Source organism: Podarcis liolepis (assembly GCF_965112155.1).
Source record: "Podarcis liolepis genome assembly, chromosome: 15".
Lineage (NCBI taxonomy): Eukaryota > Metazoa > Chordata > Lepidosauria > Squamata > Lacertidae > Podarcis > Podarcis liolepis.
The window spans coordinates 4,038,043-4,054,721 of record NC_139566.1 but is presented as its reverse complement, the minus strand read 5'-3'; the positions used below and the strand labels follow the sequence as shown (position 1 = coordinate 4,054,721).

Below are 16,679 nucleotides of genomic sequence, written 5' to 3'. Positions count from 1 at the left end.
ACGGAGAAGAAGGGAGGGGGGCTGCGTGCCTTGTGCTTTTGTTACCTGCACAGGTAAGGTCATGCCCACCTGTAGTCACATGCAAAAGGAAGGATGCTCCAGCCCAGGAGGAAACAGGAAGTTTTCGACCGGCTGGAACGAACATCCCCTTTGCATGTCCACTCTAGGAAAACAAGGAATGTTGTACTTGTCTGCTACTTATGTATCACATCCCACATTCCCCACTGCCTGGAGAGCAACCTGCCAGGGAAGTCTTGAGTTAAAATATATAGCTTAGACGCTGTTTTCTAACTAGTTTTCACTTCCCCTGCCAATTCAGGTGGAGGAGCAGGCAGGAGGTGGAGAGGGAATGTAATTCTTCGTTCTGATCTCTTTTCTTCTCGCAGGTCCCGGGCAAATCGAGAAAACCCAAAGAAAGAAATAAGTATGTAAAGAACCCTCGCGCGAGCGGCCTGCTCGGATCCTGTCGAGGCAGGTCGGCGAAGCTCAGAGAAACACCAAACACCCTTCGTAACTTATGCAAACTGATTCCAAATCAGATTGGATTTTCTTTTTCTAAAGAGCGTCAGCAACAAACGCAGCAGCTTATTCCTCCGCTAATTTTCGCCTCCCAGATTTGCATAGAAAGATTTGCTGAATCCAACACTCCCTCAGCTGCCGCTTCCTCTCTCTCTTCTCTTCCCCCCCCCCCCACAAAAAATACAGAAGCATCTCTGGACTCTCAGTCAGTCTCTCATGCCGTCCTTCGTTTTGTGGCTGCCGCATTTTGCTTTTTCAGAACTTGGCAAGGAATCGGGGCGGGCGTTTGAGGGAGATTGACGCCCGCGGCTTCAGCAGGCATCTACGTCTGCAAACATGCCATCCATTTAAAGCACACCCAAAGCCTCTTCCACATGCACACCCCCAGGCCAATCACCCTGGGAACTGTAGTTTGCTATGGGTGCTGGGAATTGTAGCGCTGTAGGAGTAAACTACAGTTCTCTGGATTCTCGGGGTACATGTGCTTTAAATGTATAATGTGTGTGCCATTTTGCTTCATTTTTTAAAAGTGCATTCTGTTTCATCCCCCCAAAAAAAATCTGGAGAGGAACTTATCGTAACTGTTTTTTGTTTTTGTTTTACATGGAAGTGTAATCACTGGATTTTTGGCCGTTTTCTAGGGGGGGCAGAAGGATCGACCTTTCCATGAGGCATGGGTTTTTTTAAAGAGCGGGAGGCAGAGCGCCACCCTGCCGGAATCTCCCCTGTGAAAGCCTTGCTGAAATGACTGGGAGGCCCGCGAGAGTGTGGTTAGTGATGTCACATGCACTAGCCAGTCCCCACCTCCCAAAATTGGCCAGCATTTTGCTCCCTGCTCCTGAAGACCTCTTCTCTGTGCCAGTCACTAAAGATGGGGTGTGGCCGCTTTTGGGTTTCCTGCGACCCAAAAGCATCCCATACGCAGGGCGGCCTTTGCACGTTGGACTTCCTCTACCAAAGGGCAGCAGAACGGGAGAGGCGATGTTTCACCAGGCAAAGCGAGAGAACAAACACGGAAGATGGAGAGGATCCGGTCCAGATGATGGCAGGGTCTTGTCGCCTCTTTGGCCGCAAAGCATCGTGGAGGGAGAAAATCTCTGGATCACATCAAGGCAATTTTGGAACTTCCTTTTATATGTATAAAAAATGCAATATTCCTGTTAAAAGCTGGGCAAAGTTCGTCATTCTGTTGGGGTAGGGACGTTTCACTGAGATCTCGCTTGGACTTCAGCAGCCTTGATCCTCCGTTCTTCCCGTCGAATCATGAATGTTGGGCTCTAGAGGTCCTCAGACTACAACTCCCAGCAGCCCCGGCGCACCCAGTGAGGGAATTATGGGAGTTGTAGTCCGGCAATTTCAGGTGGGTGGCAGATGCTTCCCTGCAACCCCCCCCCCCTCCCCAATTTCTGGAAGTTCCTCTCTCTGACCCCGTGAAATTCTCCGCAGAAACATCCCCCCATCTGATCGCTAAGGACTAATCCTGACTCTCCTCCCGAGGGGTGGAGAACCTCAGGCCAAATCTGGCCCCCAAGGCTGCTCTCTTTGGCCCTCAGAACTCTCCCCAGGCCACGCCCCTCTCCACAGGCCATGCCCCTCTCCACAGGCCACGCCCCCTCTTCGTCCCTCCTTCGCATCCTGAATGATGTTCCCTGGCTGGGATTTGTCCCTGAACTCTGACAGGGACACAGAGAAGACTGTGTGAAAATGTGCAAGGACAAGCCCACTGCACAAAAGCGAAAGTTATATCCCTTGCTACGCCCATTTTCCTTCCTGGCACCACTGCCCACAGATGGCACGGTGCCCCCGGAAGGAAATTCAGCCCTCCAGCCAGTTCCTCGCTCCAGAATGACTCCTTCTGACTGAATGGGGTTTCCCAAGAGGAGGAGGAACTCTGAGGTGGGGTGTGTGGGAAGGGCGCTAGGGGCTGGTGTTGGGGGAACACTTCAGATTTCAAGTTCCTAGGCCTCATGAGGCTCTGGCACTGGATGGCGGATCGTTCCCACCCCCATTCCTTCTCTCTCGTTATTATTAGCAGGGGCGTTGCAGGAAATATGAAGCCAGCGAGGCTGAACTCTGGAATCGCTTTAGGGTTCCACTGCAAAAAAAATAAAAATAAAAAGCCCACATCTTTCTGTCCGTTAAAGGAAAAAATAGTATGCTTAGCTTTCCTGAGACATGCCAGCTTTGTTGTCTGTTGATTGCCCCCCCCCCAAAAAAAACCCTCTTTGCTTTTTCACATTAAGATGAGGAAGACTTCCATCCATTTGCTCATTACACAACAGGTTTGAAATATATCAGTCTGCCTTCATTTCTATGTGTGCTGGCCAATAATTTTTTACTGCCATTTTTCCACCATTTTTTTTTTAAGTTAACAAATGCAGGAGGGCGAGATTCGGCTAAGCCAAGCTCAGTGTATACCTCTTGAAATGCTCCCTTGCTTTCCCTGGGTCTCCTCTGAGTAGGGCTTACGTCTGATGTCACCCAGAGTCTATCAGATAGCTGGGAATTGTCATTTAGACCCTAGTGGTGAGAAGCCTCGATCCTTGAGGCCAAAAGCGGCCCCCAAACCTCTCTGCCTGGCCCTCGGAACCATCTGCAGGCCACGCCCCCTCTCCCCAGGCCACACTCCTCGTTGGCTCTCCTTTGCACCCTCCTGGAGCAACCTTTCCCTGATTCGAACTCGGATCCTGTTTCCTGCTTGCGTTGATGTAGGATGGAAGCTAACCTACTGCACAGAGGCCAAGTTTGCACTCCTTACTCAGCTGACTCCCCCCCCCCCCCCAGCACATTCAAGCCGAAGAAAGCCTCCGGAACTGTCCTTTCGCTCCAAATTAATCTCAAATCTTGATCATCTCCTGAAGGAAACCGGTTTAAAAATACAGCTATGCTACAATGCCTCTGTATTACTGCTCCCCATAACTTTGGACCCGCTCCCCTCGAGCCCCAAAAATTTCTGGTGCTGCCGAGACCGACCACAGCAAACAGGAGATTTTCTCAGGCTGCCAATGACGTCGGCTCTGACTCTGTCCGCCGTGGCCTCTGGCGCCACCTACTGTCGACCTCCCGCCCTGATTACCACTTTGCCTAATGTCAGAGCCGGCCCCATCTTACCCCCCAAAGCTCCTTCAACCACCTCTCCCCTCTGTGATTTCAGTGGGTGCCTCCGTGTCAAACTGCTTAAGTTTCGCGCCGGCAGGGCTGGCGTCGAAACCGTCGCTTTTGGGGAAGAATAGCTGGACTATTCGGGTGTGTGCTTGTTTGCTGAAAACATGTTCTCTTTTCTTCTTTTTTGTAAACGAGGAAATTTATGGGGGGGCGAGGAGGGCAGACCAAGATGTCTAATTATAACGAGGAAGCTTCCTAAAAGAGTATTTTTTTAAAAGGAGGGAAGAAGCCGCAATCTGCACGCAGAAATTTCGCTGGGGTGGATGCAAGAATCTGGTGTGTCTGATCGGTGGGAAGGTTGGGCTGGTGGGGTAGAGGACGAGTGGGGTAGATTTTTTAATTTTCCTTTGCCTCTTAAAACATTTTCTCCCCCTGCACTGCTGCCTCGCCCCCCCCCCCCGCCAACTTGCGACCTGTTCTGGAGAGTGTAATGTATGCTTGAAAAATTAAAAAAAGTCAAAAGATGGCCAGGATCTGTGTCTTGGATGGCGGGAGGAGGGAGAAAATGACGATACCTGCCCGCTCCTCTTCTTTAGAGACTTTCCCTTGAGGTCCCGCTCTGCAATATTTCATTATTATATGAAGTTTGGGCTCCAGAGATGATGAGCCCAGCTGCTGTTCTTAGAGGACCTTCAAATCTATGGTGCACATCATAGATTTAAAACACATTCGATGCACATTCTCCCCCGGTCCAGGAATCCTGGGAATTGTAGTTCAGCCTCGCAGAACTACAGTTCCCAGCACCCTTAAACTACAATTCCCAGGATTCTTGGGTGGAAGCCAGGTGCTTTCAAGGTATGGCATGGATGTGACCCAATCGCACCTGGCAGCTTTTCTTCCGTCTGTGAATTGGTCCGTGTTTATTCTTTTGTTGAGATTCCTGTGTTGCAGGGGGTTGGAATGGATGACCTCGGGGTGTCCCTTTGAATTCCACACTTCTATGATTCCCTGAACAGAAAAAGAGGTGCATCTTCAGCATTTTCTGGAACCTATTTCATGAAGGTGCCAGGGGAGGAAGATCCACAACTTAGGGGCCACCACAGAGAAGACCCCGTCTTGGGTCACGAAGCCCCAAACTTCTGAGGATGGTGGAACTACCAGGAGGGTCCCCTCTGCCAATCTAAACACCCAGGAGGTCCATAGGGACGGAGGTGGCCTTTCAGATATTTGGGGTCAGCAGAACCCCAGGCAGTAATCTGGCTGCTATGTTTTGAACCAGTTGGACTTCCTGTGCCGTCTTCAAGGGCAGCACCACAAAAAGTGCATTGCAGCAGTCCAGCCTGAAGTTGACCAGGGCGTGGAGTGCGGAGGTCCAGTCACCTATGTCCGAAAGGGGCCTCCCGTAACTATGTTGGGTCCAGGAGCACCCCCTAGGCTACGAGTCTGCACTTTCCAGGGGTGTCCAGAACAGATCATCTCCCCAACTTCTGGACCTGGAAAACTCAGGAAGATCTCCTTAAAAATCCATACAGTTTGGAAAGGTTCAGACTTCATCCAAACATTTACAGGCAGATCCGCAGTGTAGATCCAAAGCAAACCCAATGTGCCTTTGTAGCATGGGACACCCCCCCCCCATTGAATTCTGGGAGCTGTCGCCTGTCAACAATGGGAATGGTAGTTCAGTGAGCAAGGAACTATAGTTCCCAGGATCCTTTCCAGGAAATCACCTGCTCTAAAAGTACGGTGCAAGCCTTTATCTCGGGAACGGCCGTGCTAAATTTGGTTACGATATCTTAAGAGAAGGGACATGGGTGGCGCGGTGGGTTAAACCACAGAGCCTAGGATTTGCCAATCAGAAGGATGGCGGTTTGAATCCCCACAATGACGGGGTGAGCGCCCATTGCCCGGTCCCTGCTCCTGCTCCTGCCAACCTAGCAGTTCGAAAGCACCTCAAAGTGCAAGTAGATAAACAGGTACCGCTCCGGTGGGAAGGTAAACGGCGTTTCCGTGCGCTACTCTGGTTCTCCAGAAGCGGCTTAGTCCTGCTGGCCACATGACCCGGGAAAACTGTCTGCGGACTAACGCCAGCTCCCTCGGCCAGTAAAGCAAGATGAGCACCGCAACCCCAGAGTCATCCGCGACTGCACCTAATGGTCAGGGATCCCTTTACCTTATCTTAAGAGAGCTTGGGATGCGTAGCAAGGAGACAAACGACTTTTTTTCAAAATACATACAGTGGTACCTCGGGTTACATACGCTCCAGGTTACAGACTCCGCTAACCCAGAAATAGTGTTTCAGGTTAAGAACTTTGCCTCAGGATAAGAACAGAAATTGTGCTTCGGCAGCAGCAGGAGGCTCCATTAGCTAAAGTGGTGCTTCAGGTTAAGAACAGTTTCAGGTTAAGAACGGACCTCCGGAACGAATTAAGTACTTGACCCGAGGTACCACTGTAGATACAATCCTGTACTGGGGGGATATCTGTGCCCTCCTCAGACACTTTAGGATTCCTACCTCCCATCGTGGCCTCAGCATTCAGTGTGCCTATCGGTCAGGAATGAGGATGATGGGCGTTGTAAGGCCATCAATATCACCTGTCCACAAGTCACCTGTCCGTGCCCCAGTCTCTCTGAACCAGAGAGTAATAGAAAACGGAAACCTACTCAGGAATCAGTGTTTTTTATTCAGCTGCTCTCAGCAGCAGGGGGGGCTCCATAGGAAGGCAGAGGAGACCCCAAAAAGAATAATCAAAACCCCTTTCTTTCCAACAAAGAATATTTAGGGTGCTGCATCAGTCCATGGTGCAACTTCCTTTGCCCTTCCTGTTTTCCTGGCTCGCTTTGTTGCCAATTCGAAAGCAGTTCTGGCAAATCAAGGGCGTTTGCTTTTGGGTAGAAGAAGAGCGAGATCCCAAGTGCCACATTTCCTAGAAGGCCCTGCTCAGGGCTGATGCTCAAAGATCGCCATGGCTGCTTGGCCCTCACTGTTGGCGCCTCGGCTTCGGTTCCTGAAGTGTGAAACGGAAAAGCAAAGAGAATTAAAATGTAAGCGGGGAAACACATGCCGCACACATTCGTGGGAATCGACGAGCTCCTCAAGATGTTGCTGGGTGGGTCAAACAACTCTGACACCTGTTTGAGCAACACTAGAGGCAAGGCGGGTCAGATGTGACTCTACAGAAGAGGTTATTAAACGGTAGGTGGCATGGAAAGTTCGGAGAGGGAAAAGGTTTTCTCCCTCTCGCATCATGCTAGAATTCAGGGGCATCCGAGGAAGGTAAACCTTGGAAGATTCAGAACAGGTAAAAGGAAGGAATTCTTCAGAGCATAGTTAGACTGTGGAACTCCCTGCCACAAGAGGCAGGGATGAGCAGCAATTTGGATGGCTTTAAAAGAGGAGTGGGCAGATTCATGAAGGAGGAGAAGGCCGTGAGTGACTACTAAGCCACAATGGCCATATTCCACGGTATGCGATGCTTCTGAACACCAGATGCCGGAGACAGCAGGAATAATAATAGTAATAATAATAATAATTTATTATTTATACCCCGCCCATCTGTCTAGGTTTCCCCAGCCACTCTGGGCGACTTCCAACAGAACACTAAAATACAATAACCTATTAAACATTAAAAGCTTCCCTAAACAGGGCTGCCTTCAGATGTCTTCTAAAAGTCTGGTAGTTGTTTTTCTCTTTGACATCTGGTGGGAGGGCGTTCCACAGGGCGGGCGCCACCACCAAGAAGGCCCTCTGCCTGGTTCCCTGTAACTTCGCTTCTCACAGGGAGGGAACCGCCAGAAGGCCCTTGGCGCTGGATCTCTGTGTCTGAGCTGAACAATGGAGGTGGAGACGCTCCTTCAGGTATACTTCAGGAAGGGGAGAGTTGCTCTGAGCTTGGGTCCGCTCTACGTGGGCTACCTTTGAAGGTGACCCGAAAACTACAAGTAATCCAGAATGTGGCAGCTAGACTGGTGACTGGGAGCAGCCGCCGAGATCACATAACACCGGTCTTGAAAGACCTACATTGGCTCCCAGTACGTTTCCAAGCACAATTCAAAGTGTTGGTGCTGACCTTTAAAGCCCTAAACGGCCTCGGTCCAGTATACCTGAAGGAGCGTCTCCACCCCCATCGTTCAGCCCGGACACTGAGATCCAGCTCCAAGGGCCTTCTGGCTGTTCCCTCATTGCGAGAAGCCAAGTTACAGGGAACCAGGCAGAGGGCCTTCTCGGTGGTGGCGCCCGCCCTGTAGAACGCCCTCCCATCAGATCTCAAAGAGAACAACAACTACCAGACTTTTAGAAGACATCTGAAGGCAGCCCTGTTGAGGGAAGTTTTTAATGCATGACATTTTAATGTATTTTTAATCTTTGTTGGAAGCTGGCCAGAGTGGCTGGGGAAACCCAGCCAGATGGGTGAGGTACAAATAATAATAATAATAATTATTATTATTATTATTATTATTGGTTTCCCATTGAGACATCTGGTTGGCCACTGTGAGAACAAGATGCTAGACTAGATATGCCTCCTCTGGCCTGATCTAGCAGGCTCTCGTGAGCTTATGCACTATTGACCACGTTGGCCGGGTCCACAGAGAACTGTGATCCAATGTCACCTGAACCTAGGAACTAAGATAGACTGCCTGGAGACCTGGAGGCTCCATGAGAACATCGGAAGAGCCCTGCTCAGTCGAGCTTATGGGAGCCTGGCTGAATCTCTTCGCTCTGAACTAAGCTGGGAATTTTTTCAGTGCCGGCCCAAAACATTTATCTGCCTAAAGAAAGGGCGAGATGGTGTTTCCTTGCACAATTCCAGTGATTACTGGTGAGCTGAAAGGCGGGATATTGGCAGAAGGGAGGCCCAGAGCCAATGGCAGGCAGAGCCACCCCCTAGGTTGGTTGTAGGGAAGGAGACAGGCAGGTGGGAGGTCTGGGGAAAACATCTTGCTTTAAATGAAAAAGAATTCACTCCCCAAGCAAGTGGTGTAATTCTGATGCGAATCATTCCTCTGAGCACATGCAGAGAGTAGCCGCACAGGGCCCCACTCTCGCGACCCGAAACAACAGGTCTCCACAGCTGTGGGGATCAGAGGAAGGGTTCCCTGTGGGGATAAGCAACCTCATATAACCTACATGCTTAAGTTGAATTAGGGACGTGGGTGGCGCTGTGGGTTAAACCACAGAGCCTTGGACTGGCCGATCAGAAGGTCGGCTGTTCGAATCCCTGGGATGGGGTGAGCTCCCGTTGCTCGGTCCCTGCTCCTGCCTAGCAGTTCGAAAGCACGTCAAAGTGCAAGTAGATAAATAGGTACCACTCTGGCAGGAAGGTAAACGGCATTTCCATGCGCTGCTCTGGTTCACCAGAAGTGGCCTAGTCATGCTGGCCACATGACCTGGTAGCTGTATGCCGGCTCCCTCGGCCAGTAAAGCAAGATGAGCGCCACAACCCCAGAATCGGTCACGACTGAACCTAATGGTCAGCGGTCCCTTTAAGTTGAATTAATGCATGAAGGGGTTAAGACCATAGAGTAAGCAGTCTAGCCAGGCTTAGGTCACTTTGGGAGGAACTAGATAATCAAGACTTGGTTCTCCTCCAGTTTACCTGAGAAGCTTGGTGTGTAAAGAGTCTGAGCTGGTTGCTCCAAGTTCAGGCCACATGGCTCTTACAAGTCGCTTGAGTTCCTGTACTAATAATTTAGGAACTTCCACTACTGTAACTAAGCCACGTTTTTCTGCCTGTGTTTTCTGACCGATGTGTGGAAAAGCACATGAACCTGACCTTGGAAGAGTTTGTAAGTAAACCAATTTTTACCTTACTAAACATGTGGTCTTTTTTTTCTATGCTAGGGGAAGAGGGGGACTTTGGAAGGAACTCAGAAGGGCATATTTCCATGTTTTTATTTGCTGCATGTGTTATGGTTTTAAATCTCTGTTTTGACCCAAACTTGGATCTTGGCATCCAGGCGGTCCTTCTTTTATATGCCTATTTCTCCTTGCACCCACGGAGAAGAAAGCTCACCACCCGACATAAGAACATCAGGAGAGCCTGCTGGGTCTGGCCAAGAGGGCCCCTTCTAGTCCAGCATCCTTGTTCCCCCAACGGCCAACTCGGTCCCTCTTCTGGGAAGCACTCAGGCAAGACCTGAGCGCTACAGCAGCTTTCCCCTTCCGCGGCTCATCACAGAGCATAGCCACCAACAGCCTTTCCCAACCAGCGAGTGCGCCTGCACCAGCCCTAACTCATAGGAGCTGGTTGAGAAATTTGAGTTTTCCTCCTCCCTCCCCATTCCTTTTTCCTTGCGTGTCGTGTTGCTATTGTTTTCCAGATTGGACGCCAGCGTGGGGGGCCGTCTCGTTTTAACAGATTGTACGCAAGCCACTCTTGGGGGGGCCTTTGGGCCAAAGAGCAGGGGTGCACCAATGCTCTGAATGAATAAACAAAACGGGGAGCGCATTATGCGGCGCCTCGGCCCCCCCTCCGCCCGTCTGCCCCCACCTGCTCCGGCGGGAAGGCGTCCTTGATGCTCTTCCAGAGGTCCCTGAGTCCCTCGTGGACCTGGGTCCAGAAGTCCTTCCTCTTGTGCTCCTTGTCTTGCTTGATGTCTTGCAGTGCGCACATGTGCATTGGCCCCCGGTCGCACGCCAGCGTCGAGGAGTTGCACTGCCCCTGCTTGCACTGGCAGGCCTGGTAGTTGCACACCTCCCTCTCGAAGCGCAGGATGTCGTACTCCGCCGGGTCCAGGTGGACGCCGGGCTGCGAGTAGGTGATGTCTCGCACCCGGGACATGCTCCCCGCGGCGCAGTTGCAGTGCCACTCGCTCCACTCCTGCCAGGCGTAGCGGTTGTCGCCCACGACGAGGACGGTCTCCTTCTCCTGCGAGGTCCCCACGCTGAACGTGATGGAGACCGACACCAGCGGCGCTTCCGTGGTCGTCTGGTTCTCGTTGCCGTTGGTGTAGCCCGCCGCCACCGTCGCCCTGGCGGCCTCAGGGATCAGGGCCACCAGGTGCGGCGGCGCCCCCATCTGGGTCATGTCTTCCATTTCGTCGCCCAGGCCTGGCCCGGGCGCCAGCCAGCCCCACAGGCAGAGCGTCAGCACCAAAGTGGCGCCCCCTAGGGCCATGGAGGGGGACTGCAGGTTACGAGCTCAGGCAGGGACAGAGCTGGGAGGTCTTTGTCTGGTCAAGATGGGAAGGGGAGGGAGGGGGTGTGGCCAGGCTATCGTTGGGGGCGGGGCCTTGCTAGGCAACATGCTCAGAACTCTGGGGGAGAACAAAGGAAGGGCGGAACTCTGGGGAGGGAAAGCAGGCGGGATTTATGAAAATGGGGTGGGATTGAAGGCTAATAATAATAATAATAATAATAATAATAATAATAATAATAATTTATTATTTATACTCTGCCCATCTGGCTGGGTTTCCCCAGCCACTCTGGGCGGCTTCCAACGGAATATTAAAATCCAATAACCTATTAAACATTAAAAGCTTCCCTAAACAGGGCTGCCTTCAGGTGTCTTCTAAAAGTTTGGTAGTTATTTTTCTCTTAGACATCTGGTGGGAGGGCGTTCCACAGGGTGGGTGCCACCACCAAGAAGGCCCTCTGCCTGGTTCCCTGTAGCTTTGCTTCTCGAATGAGGGACCGCCAGAAGGCCCTTGGAGCTGGACCTCAGTGTCCGGGCAGAACGATGGAGGTGGAGACGCTTCTTCAGGTATACTGGACAGAGGCCGTTTAGGGCTTTCAAGGTTAGCACCAACACTTTGAATTGTGCTCAGAAATGTCCTGCGAGCCTATCATTAATTATTATTTATTATTATTTATTAATACAACACCCTTCCTCTCCAAACACTAAAAGCTCCCCTAAACAGGGCTGCTTTAAGATGTCTTCTAAAAGTCTGGTAGTTGTTGTTCTCTTCGACATCTGCTGGGAGGGCCTTCCACAGGGCGGGTGCCACCACCCAGAAGGCCCTCTGCCTGGTGCCCTGTAACCTCAATTCTTGCAATGAGGGAACTGCCAGAAGGCCCTTGGCGCTGGATCTCAGTGTCCGGGCTGAATGATGGGGGTGGAGACGCTCCTTCAGGTATACTGGGCTGAGGCCGTTTAGGGCTTTCAAGGTCAGCACCAACACTTTGAAGTGTGCTCGGAAACGTACTGGGAGCCAATGTAGGTCTCTCAAGACAGGTGTTATGTGGTCTCAGCGGCCGCTCCCAGTTACCAGTCTAGCTGCCGCATTCTGGATTATTTGTAGTTTTTGGGTCACCTTCAAAGGTAGCCCCACGTAGAGCGCATTGCAGTAGTTCAAGTAGTTCAGTAGTTCAAGCGAGAGATAACTACAGCATGCACCACTCTGGTGAGGCAGTCTGTGGGCAGGAAGGGTCTCATCCTGCGTACCAGATGGAGCTGGTAAACAGCTGCCCTGGACACAGAACTGAACTGTGCCTCCATGGACAGCTGTGAGTCCAAAATGACTCCCAGGCTGCGCACCTGGTCCTTCAGGGGCACAGTTACCCCATTGAGGAACAGGGAGCGATATTGGAGCAAATCAAGAGGCACAACCAAGTTCTTTCGAATATTGGGTTCATTCATTCATTCACTGATTTGCTTATTTATTGCCGACCCTCCACTCTACGGTCCCGGGGCAGGTTACAGCGTCAAGACACATGATGAAAATCTGTTTAAAAATTCGTACAATCATAAAAGAAATAACATGTGTCCTAAAAGCATCCCTCAAGTCTCAGGGTAAAGAACACTCTCACATTACACGTGTGAGAGAGTGTATCTTCCTATATACATAAAAACCTAAGGCTGTCGTCACGCAAGTGCAATGTAGCCTCAAAACTCTGGATGGAGGCAGTGAGAGATTTTACTTTCTTGGACTCCATGATCACTGCAGATGGTGACAGCAGTCACGAAATTAAAAGACGCCTGCTTCTTGGGAGAAAAGCAATGACAAACCTAGACAGCATCTTAAAAAGTAGTGACATCACCTTGCCAACAAAGGTCCATATAGTTTTGGACCATAGCTATGGTTCTCCCAGTAGTGATGTATGGAAGTGAGAGCTGGACCATAAGGAAGGCTGATCGCCGAAGAATGGATGCTTTGAATTATGGCGCTGGAGGAGACTCTTGAGAGTCCCATGGACTGCAAGAAGATCAAACCTCTCCATTCTGAAGGAAATCAGCCCTGAGTGCTCACTGGAAGGACAGATCCTGAAGCTGAGGCTCCAAGACTTTGGCCCTCTCATGAGAAGAGAAGACTCCCTGGAAAAGACCCTGGTGTTGGGAAAGATGGGGGGTGCAAGGAGAAGGGACGACAGAGGACGAGATGGTTGGACAGTGTTCTCGAAGCTACCAGCATGAGTCTGACCAAACTGCGGGAGGCAGTGGAAGACAGGAGTGCCTGGCGTGCTCTGGTCCAGGGGGTCACAAAGAGGCGGACACAACTAAACGACTAAACAACAAGAAGCCATAATTTTGTTTTACAAGTTTACTTGTGCTCGGTGGTACTGCTATCTATTTCCAGTCTATCTTCCATTTCCTGCAATTCATCCTCCAGTTCATTTTCCAGTTCATGTGAGGACGCAGTGTCACTGTCCCAATCATCTTCACTGCATTTGTCCATTAGGTATTTCTGAGGTGTAATTCCATCATCAAAAGGTTTCTGGGCTGGGAGGTTGTGCGGCAGAGAGAGGGTGGGAGAGGGGGCAGGGGGCAGCTGGAGGGGGTGCGGGTAGAGTCTGGCTGGCAAGCTTTGTAAGCTGGGCAGCAGCCCCTAGTGTGTGTGGCGAGATAGATAGATAGATAGATAGATAGATAGATAGATAGATAGATAGATACAGTGGTACCTCGGGTTACAGACGCTTCAGGTTACAGACTCCGCTAACCCAGAAATATTACCTTGGGTTAAGAACTTTGCTTCAGGATGAGAACAGAAATCGTGCTCCGGCGGCGCAGCAGCAGCAGGAGGCCCCATTAGCCAAAGTGGTGCTTCAGGTTAAGAACAGTTTCAGGTTAAGAACAGACCTCCAGAACGAATTAAGTACTTAACCCGAGGTACCACTGTAGATAAATAGATATGATTTATGGATCTTGCACCAATCACTGTCTCTCAGCCTAACCTACCACACTGGGTTGTTGTGAGGGTCAGTAACAGAGGCAGGGACCAACATTTCCTCCTTTGAGGAAAGGTGAAATAAATTTTAAAACAAATTTTAAAAACAGATAAATGAGCTGCCGTTCACCTGGTTTATATTTCCGAGTGGGAAGGAAACTTAACTTATATGTTGCGATTATTCATGCATAGCTTTACATAAAGAAAAGAAATTAAAGCCAGGTTTTCCACACCCAGTATTTTATTCCTGGAATGCACAATTCATTTCCTGTCAACCTGATCAATACAAAATTTTGGAGGTAGCTTTTTCATTCTGGAGGAGGAGCACTAAAAACTTAGCGTCCCATTGGGGGCTTTTGTTAATATCAGTTTATTTACAAATGTACAAGTTATGCCCAGGAGAGTCAGCAAGGTCAGGGGGGTTCATCTGAGTCCCCCAAACCAAGCAGTATGTTTTTGTGAACCCTTCACCCCCCCACCCCACCCCACTTCTCTCTCTTGTTTTGGGCCATCCAGCCGCAAAATACATTCCATTCCAAAACTGTCTCTCCTCATTCTTTCCCCCGGATACGCTTACTGAAAGCGAGTAGCCGGCAGCTCAGAAAAGCCAACGGCGATTCGTTTAGCGAGCAAAAGTTTCCAGCCGTTTCAGCCTCTTATAAGAATTAAACAAAAATTGGCATTAAATAGGAATGACCTCAGCAGCAAGCCGAGAGCAGATTGTCGACCCAAAGCTTTCCTGAACAGAACTTTAGGTTGAATGCTTGGTTGAAGCTTTGCACTCTGTACGTGCTCAGAGACACTGGGCTGCATTCAGTGTCAGTCCTGCGAAGAGTTAGACCCTGCAGTACCCAGAATGTCTCCTTTTCGAATTCAGGTGCGGAACAAAACTCTCGTAAGTTTCATTTCCTTTTAACCTCTTTAAATAAATGTTTTTAATGTTTGATGTTTTACGGTATTTTAATATTTTGTTGGAAGCCGCCCAGAGTAGCTGGGGAAGCCCAGCCAGATGGGCAGGGTATAAATAAATTATTATTATTATTATTATTATTAGGGGAATGTTTAAGAAGCAGGATCAGGTCGCAGTTTCTAAGAGGGTCTTAGAGACAGAGAGGGAAGGAAGGAGGCACCTGTGAGTGTGTGTGCTCGTCAGCATTTGATACTTAAAAAAATAAAAATAAAACACTGTCGTAAGGTGCTAAGTAATGCAGCCAGCTTCACGTCTTGTTAGCTCCGGGAACTGACCCTGGCTTGCTCTAGCCTGGAAAAGATGGAGGGAAAGGGAACAGAAAGGGCTGTCAGACATTCAAATATTAAACTGAACAAGGCTGCAAATACATCGCGCGCACTGCAAAAACACATTTAAATCATTTCACTTTGCAGTGATCAGATGGGATTACCATGAGGAATTGTAAAATATGCATCAAGCCATTGTGTCTGCGATGAAAGCATTGTGTTGGCTGGGTTTAATTCATTGACAATAATTTCTGATCCAACCCCACAAGCCTCTGCATCTCTGATTTCTCTACACCTGACAGGCACGTCTAAGCATTCTGAAACACAGGCCAGTTGCTTCATCAGGCATCCTCAGTCAGTACATAAAGATAGTAGGCAGTTTCTTTGATCTACCTTTCCTTGGTTTTGTTAATCTTAGCGCCTGGAAATAATTTCACATGAAGGTGATAAAGATACCTGTCTCCTTGCCATCCTTCCTCTCGTGTTTATTGCTTGTTTATGACCTCCAGGGTTGCTGAATGCATTCCTCCTTTTTATTCCTGCTTTATTTACTCTCAGAGATGTCTGCATGCTCAAAGTAGTCTTTGTACTTAAAGGAATTTCTTCTGATCTGACTTTGTCCCACGTGGTTTTTTTTTTTTTGAACTGCTCAGAGGAAATCTGATTGGTTCTTACGAGCCCTGTGTAAAAAGTTCTTTTGTGAATAAAACAACCTGGGCCGAGGGGTGGAGACGAATTATTATTATACGCACTCATCCCAGAGTCTTGCTGGTTAAGCCTCTGTGTGTATTTTATTAATCAGAGTCCAATCCTTCCTTTGCTTTGGGAACGCCACATCGTTTCCCCCAAATAATCCTGGGAACCATAGCTGTCAACCGTCCCTTATTTGGCGGGAAACTCCCTTATCCCAGCGCCGTGTCCCGCTGCTGTCCCTTTTTGATGATGTCCCTTAAATTTCCCGGGTTTCAAAGGAAGCAGCTCCTCTCCCTCCCTCCCTGCCGGCCAGGGAGGAGGGAGGCTCCAACTGGGTTGCTTGGCTGCGTTGCTCACCCAATAAGGAGTCTAAGAATGACTGGGGGGGTGGAGCTTGCATGCCTTGTGCCAATCAAATCGGCCGCCTTGCCTGGGGACTCGCCTTTGCTCAGCGCTTCCCAGCGGAGAGGTGACGGTGGTTTTCCTTGCTGCATCCCCTTTGCCAGGTTGCTGCGCTGTGGGAACCGCCACTTGAGGCTTTCTTTGGCTGCTGGCTGGGCTTTCTGCCTTTGGCTCAGAGGGGCTCAGAAGTTGAACATACCTGTGCCCCTTGGAAAATCCCTTATTTTGGCTGCTGATCCCTTATTTTCGAGGCTGCTGGTCCCTTATTTTCAAATCTGTAAGTTGACAGCTATGCCGGGAACTGTAGTCTGTTCAGGGTGCTGTTGTGCAGAGAGGGGTACACAGTTCCCAGTATCCCTTGCGGGAATTCATGCGCTTGAATGCATGGTGTATACACAGCTCAAGGATATATATTATTTCTCTTCCTCCCTTAGGCCCACCCCTCAGTAACCCCATTGCATTGTGGGACTGAGCATTTCAGGGATAGGGGTCAGATTTCCCTGCAGAAAGGGGGCACTGGAGCTGCAACAGAATGCCGCAGCAGGGAGGGCTTCCCTTTAGCAGAACACTCCATTCCATCCCTCAGTTTTTCTGACAACCCACAGAGCTGAGCGTTAGGAGAT

At 49.9% G+C, this 16,679-nt stretch overlaps 4 protein-coding genes across 5 annotated transcripts in view; 2 read left to right on the top strand and 2 right to left on the bottom strand.

The window, feature by feature from the left end:
* The window catches only part of CDC42SE1 (CDC42 small effector 1), a 44,434-nt gene extending 41,552 nt beyond the window's left edge, over positions 1-2,882 (top strand). The window contains exon 5 of the mRNA XM_083477477.1: positions 387-2,882. The gene's annotated coding sequence lies outside the window, so the exon portion shown is untranslated. The remainder of the gene's footprint in view (positions 1-386) is intronic.
* The window catches only part of HORMAD1 (HORMA domain containing 1), a 578,262-nt gene that overhangs the window by 267,971 nt on the left and 293,612 nt on the right, over positions 1-16,679 (top strand). The gene's annotated exons all lie outside the window — the stretch shown is intronic.
* On the bottom strand, positions 6,286-10,825 carry LOC310694291 (uncharacterized protein). Its single transcript, XM_083477404.1, has 2 exons — positions 10,113-10,825; positions 6,286-6,629 (listed from the first exon to the last, which is right to left on the bottom strand). The coding sequence occupies exons 1-2, from the start codon at positions 10,737-10,739 to the stop codon at positions 6,603-6,605; spliced, it is 654 nt and encodes a 217-aa protein (XP_083333530.1). The 5' UTR covers positions 10,740-10,825; the 3' UTR covers positions 6,286-6,602.
* Positions 13,087-16,679, bottom strand: part of BNIPL (BCL2 interacting protein like) — a 29,379-nt gene continuing 25,786 nt past the window's right edge. For both annotated transcript variants that reach the window (XM_083477317.1, XM_083477318.1), the window contains exon 10: positions 13,087-14,986. In XM_083477317.1, coding sequence (XP_083333443.1) covers positions 14,953-14,986 — 34 coding nt within the window. In that variant the 3' untranslated portion in view covers positions 13,087-14,952. The remainder of the gene's footprint in view (positions 14,987-16,679) is intronic.

Coding starts and splice junctions, on each gene's coding strand:
- LOC310694291 (XM_083477404.1), bottom strand. CDS start 10,739: ATGGCCCTAGGGGGCGCCACTTTGGTGCTGACGCTCTGCCTGTGGGGC. Junction 6,630..10,112: donor ACGCCTTCCCGCCGGAGCAG/GTGGGGGCAGAC, acceptor TTCACACTTCAG/GAACCGAAGCCGAGGCGCCA.